This window comes from Myotis brandtii, unplaced genomic scaffold, assembly GCF_000412655.1.
Source record: "Myotis brandtii unplaced genomic scaffold, ASM41265v1 scaffold847, whole genome shotgun sequence".
NCBI classification, from domain to species: domain Eukaryota; kingdom Metazoa; phylum Chordata; class Mammalia; order Chiroptera; family Vespertilionidae; genus Myotis; species Myotis brandtii.
Genome location: NW_005371441.1, coordinates 3,066,098 through 3,071,553, shown reverse-complemented (window position 1 = coordinate 3,071,553; position 5,456 = coordinate 3,066,098). Strand labels below are relative to the sequence as shown.

Here is a 5,456-nt window from a genome sequence, read left to right as displayed (position 1 = left end):
AACCTTAGAACTAAGAGCAGAGACCTCCTCAGTAGTCAGTCAATCATGGTTAACGCTTGCGTCCGTGTGGTGCCCAGGCAGCTTGGTTGCACAGGGACATCTACCTCACTTGTTAGCGAGTGTTAGCTGGCCATGTGGAAAGGAGTGTTGGTCCATTCCGGTGTGTTTGTATAGCCCTTTGTTGAAAAGTGAGCTGAAATCAACGCGGCAATTTTTCATAAGCTTGTGGCCACGCTCCAACACCAGTGCTTTGTCACAGGAACAGCACGTTCTGGATCATTTGCTTTCAGACACAGCGAAAGCGGCGGAGTGAAAAACAACACTGACAGTGAGCGCTACGTTTTCCCTCCAGTACTCAAATCATAAAATATTTTTTTCCTGGATTATATTTATTTTTATTTCAGAGGGATAGAGAAATAAGTAGTTTGCAAACATAAGCTATTATAAATGCTATTTACCATGATTAGAGAAAGGAGCTCAGGAAATGGTCTTCATCATGTTGTATACAAAGGGTTCAAAATTGGGAGTACTTATCTTTTCTGTATCTATTGCATCTTGACAGGTGCTACACAATCATTATTTCTTGGGTAACTTAGTAGTTTTTTTTTAATTGCTTTTGCCTGAACATAAAATTTCTAGTTAATGTTGTGAAGAGAGTCCTCAAAATAGCTTTTGGAAGAGGTTGTTTATTGAAACATACAAACTGATAGTAATATTGTGTAAGTCATTTTCTAGTTTGGTTCCTAGCAGATGCTTCCCATGGCCCGGATGCCATCTCTGCTCACGTCTGATTTCAGCCACGCAGTGGCGGCGTTACCCAGGCCCCCCACCAGCATCGGATCTCAAGCACTGGTAGCATATCTCTGGGATTCTGCCCTCCGGGCTTATTGGAGTCACAGATTGCACCAGGCAGCCCTCAAGTATAGGAGAGTTAATGGTCCCAGAGGACCCTCAACCAATGGCAGTGGGAGTTCATGAATAAATGCTCCAGCCGGGCACTTGCAGGAGGAATGGTTCTGAGGCCGATTTTACAGATCTCATAGAGCGCCCAATGGGACCCCCAGGGGAACTGAGCCCAGTTGCCCACAGTGGGACACTCCAGAGCACACCCTTTGTTAGCTTTTCCCACTTCCTTGTTTCACTTTTCACGAATCCTCACTCTTGCTTCCTGGGATCATCTCCCCAATAAACTACAGGCAGCCAAGTCCTTTCCTCAGGCTCTGCTTTGGGAGAAATCGAACAAGACACATGAACAGCCAGTTTGGAAGTTACAGATATATGCATAAACTACATATGCTGGATAAGTGTTAGGATGTAAGAGGCATTGAACTGAAATACATACTCCCTTGATTGCCACATATAGCTGGTCATGTGTATATATCCTCCTGAATTATGCTGTTTCCTAGAAGGTTGAAGGAAACCTCATTACAATTCAAATGGATGTATTTAAGAAGTATACTATTCTAAGTGCCAACATAATTCTGCCGTTGTACATTAGCATAGGTCAAAACAGGCATAACCTGAAAATAACCCAGAGTTACTTTAAAAGGAGAGGAGTTACATGGCACATAATATAGCTGTCAAAATGAATGAAATACAGTGACAGGCAACGACTTTGATGAACCTTAGGAATAAAATATTATGTGGAAAAATAAGTCTCAAAAGATTAATGCAGTGATAACCTTTATATAAATGTAAAAACTAAAAAAATATTATTTTTAATAATGCATATACATGAAATGAATTTATATAAAAGAAAGGCATTGGACTAGATTTAGTGTGATGGTTGCCATGGATGTAGGAAGGCAGATAGATGAATGAACTGAATGATGGCGTTATTGGCTTTCATATGTAATTTCTGGATCCTGGCTTTGTTCAGTTGGCAGGTTTGTAGGTGCTTTTTACATTATAAAAAAATAACTGATTAAATAAATAACTAGCCCTAGCTGGTTTGGCTCAGTGGATAGAGTGTGGGCCTGCAAACCAAAGGGCACGTACCTTGCTTGCAGGTTCTCCCTGGCCAGGCCCTGGTCAGGACACACGCAGGAGGCAACCAATTAATGTGTTTCTCTCACTTCAATGTTTCTCTCTGTCTTTCCCTCCCTCTTCCATTCTCTCTAAAAGATCAAAGTAAAAATATCCTCAGGTGAGGATTAAAAACAAACAAACAAACAAGGAAATAAATGGGCCATGTGTGGATCAATGGTAGGACTATGTCATGTATAACAGAGGTTCCAAAGTAAAGAATAAATAAAAGTCAAAAATGTAAAAAGTAAATTTTCTATTTAAATATTTGTTTAGAATAGCATACAATTGTCTGCCTAGCACACTATAATTGGGAAGTAAAAGGTACTCGGTTTGAGCTGCAATGGGAGATTAGTTAAGGTCTGGTGTCAGGAAAAGGAAACCAATTTACCAGCTATGCGATAATGGAGACATTACTTCACCTCAATTATCCACTTGGTTCCTATCAATGTAAAGGAGGCTAATCCTATCTCCATTATTTAAATTATTTTGAGTTTTAAAATTAGCATTGTGGTACATAGAAAGCACATGATAATTTTAGTAACTCAGACATAAGTAATCAGAACATACATTTGTGTAGATAATATTTTCATTCTCACAATCCTACATTTTAACCTTGGCCTGTATATTTTGATCATCCAAACCTAGAAATGTTATAACATTGTCAATAACCTTTCATGTCAGTATAACTGAAAAAAAAAATGGTGAGTTACCAAGAGTACCTTTTCAAAGACTTAATTTTTTTAGAGCAGTTTCAGGTTTACAACAAAATTACAAGAAAAGTACAGAGATTTCCTGTATACCCCAGGCCCTCACATAAAGGCTACTTTTCATATAAATACTAGTGGCCCAGTGCACAGATTCATACACCAGTGGGGTCCCTCTGCCTGGCCTGTGCCCTCTCGCAATCCAGGACCCCTTGGGGAATGTTGGAGAGCTGGTTTTGGCCCAATCCCCACAGGCCAGGCCGAGGGACCCCACCAGTGAACGAATCTGTGTACCGGGCCTCTAGTATGCATATAAGATCTTTGGTTAATCTATCCCTGCCCTTCCCGCCCCCCTTCCCTCTGAGATTCATCAGTTTGTTCCATGTCTCCATGCCTGTGTGTTAAGTATCTGCCCCCTGGTGGTCAATGTGCATCACAGTTACCGGCTGGTCAGCCGGTCGCTTAGGCTTTTATATATATAGATTTCCTACTTTATAGGATGACAGTGTCAGTAGACAGCATAGGAATTTTGTGAATTTCCATTCTAATACATACAGAAACCTGAAAGGCCTTTATTGAGTATATCAGTAAACTTTTAAGGTGCTGTGTGGATAATGCCCCTTCATATACCTGCCCATCTTTATAGAAATTAAGTAATGCTGGTTGTTCTTGAATATTCTCCAAGTATGTTTAAATATATTTAATAGATCTTATAAGTCTCTTTTTATTTCTTTATCTTTTATTGAGCCATCTCCTGAATGTGTGCATTTTGATCTATTCCTGTTCTCCTTTCATAGCCGTGTGAACAAGGACGCCGTATGAAGCGGATCCACGCTGTGGCTAACATCGGCACCGCGCTGAAGTTCCTTGAAGGAAGGAGGGTAAGAGAGGCAAAACCAAAACACTTGAAGAAGGCGTGGGCATACAGATGTTTCCAATATTGGCTGCAGAGTGAAAACTCTGCATGTGATCTACACACACAGGCAGTATTATTGTAAAAATAATTTGAGATTTACAGAAAAGTGGCAAAAAGGGGTACAATGATTTCATGTCTACGCTTCATGCACCTCCCTCTAATGCTAACAACTTATACATAGTACATTACAGAGTACAGTTATCAAAATACGGAACTTCAAGTTGGTCTGATACTATGAACTAAAAACATAGACATTAGTCTGATTTCATCCGTTTTCCTCCAATGTCTTATTTCTCTTCAGGTTACAATGAATCACACACCTTGCATTTGACCCTTTGTCCCTTCCACTCTAGGGCACTTGTTCATTCTTTCCTAGTCTTTCATAACTTTGACACTTTTGATAACTGGGGGTCCGTTATCTTGAAAAATGCTTCTCAATTTTATGATTATAATGAAGTGATGCATATTTTGCAAGAATTCCAAGGAGGTGATATATTCTTGTCTGCACATCATATTAGTGGATATAGGATACTGATAGGTCTCATTGCTGGTCATGTTAATCCTGATCAATGGTAAGGACATTTGCTGTGTTTCTTTTATGGTAAAATTATTATCTTCTCTTTATTTTATAACTGAGAAAGAACTTAAGGAAGGTCATTGACATCAGGCTAATATTCTGTTTATTCTTAAACTTCGCTCACTAATTTTAGCATTGATTACCGTCAGTAATTATTTCTGTGCTGTTTGCCTAATGGTGATTTTATATTTCCCTCATTTGTAATGTAAGAAATTATTTTCTTTTTTCCTCCAATTATTTATTCAGTTACTTATTTTAGCACAAACTCATGGATATTTATTTTATTCTATAGTATTAATTTATTAGTTTGTTCAAATTTTGGCCATTAAGCTTCTTCAGTCTGGCTCCTGCATATCTTGTATTTTCCCTGCCCCAGCCCTTCTCTAAGGAAGCTTGGGTCCTTTTATTAGCAAATGGCATTTAGAAACCCAGATTTGAGTGCTGGGTGTGCTCACTGCTACTGAGGTTTCACCGCTCCCAGGCCCCCCAACAGAAAGATCTAGAAAATATGTGTACTAACCTGGGGATATCTCTCTCACGCGCTCACTCACTTCTCCCATATACATGTGTATAAACCATTATTTCAAACTGATATTTCAACTCAGCACCACAGGTTTATTCTAGTTTTTCATGTGTGTTTGTTTCTGTTTTCTCTTACAATGAGAATCTGGCTGTCATCTACAATATACTCACTTATTTTTTAACCCTTTATGCACATAAAATAGTTTCAGAATTGCTGGCCCATGTCCCTGTGAGAAACAGATTGACTGACTAACTGGAGAACAGTATTTGTGTGCAGTTCATTTGGTCCTTATCATTACAATATCCAGTCCAAAGACTGCTTCTAAATTTACTTAGGTTGCTTCTGTTCTTCCTGTCCCTTTTAGTGTTACTCATTGAAATAGAGTTATATTCCATTTTTCAGAACCTCCTCCCAACACACACATTCTAGTTGACTAATTTGGGGGCGGGGGATGGGGGTGGAATGAGATCGTTACTATGATTCTATTAGTAAGAGCAAAAGTTATACTTAGAGAAGTGCCTTCCTCATCCTTACTTCTCCATTATCATTCTTTCCCTTACATTTCCTTTCACATGTGTAGGTCAGTGGTCAGCAAACTGCGGCTCGCGAGCCACATGCGGCTCTTTGGCCCCTTGAGTGTGGCTCTTCCACAAAATACCACGTGCGGGCGCACATGTACAGTGCGATTGAAACTTCGTGGCCCATGCG

At 39.6% G+C, this 5,456-nt stretch overlaps 1 protein-coding gene across 1 annotated transcript in view; it reads left to right on the top strand.

The window, feature by feature from the left end:
- SYNE1 (spectrin repeat containing, nuclear envelope 1) overlaps positions 1-5,456 on the top strand; it is a 407,398-nt gene that overhangs the window by 98,850 nt on the left and 303,092 nt on the right. The window contains exon 5 of the mRNA XM_014532125.1: positions 3,530-3,613. Coding sequence (XP_014387611.1) covers positions 3,530-3,613 — 84 coding nt within the window. The remainder of the gene's footprint in view (positions 1-3,529; positions 3,614-5,456) is intronic.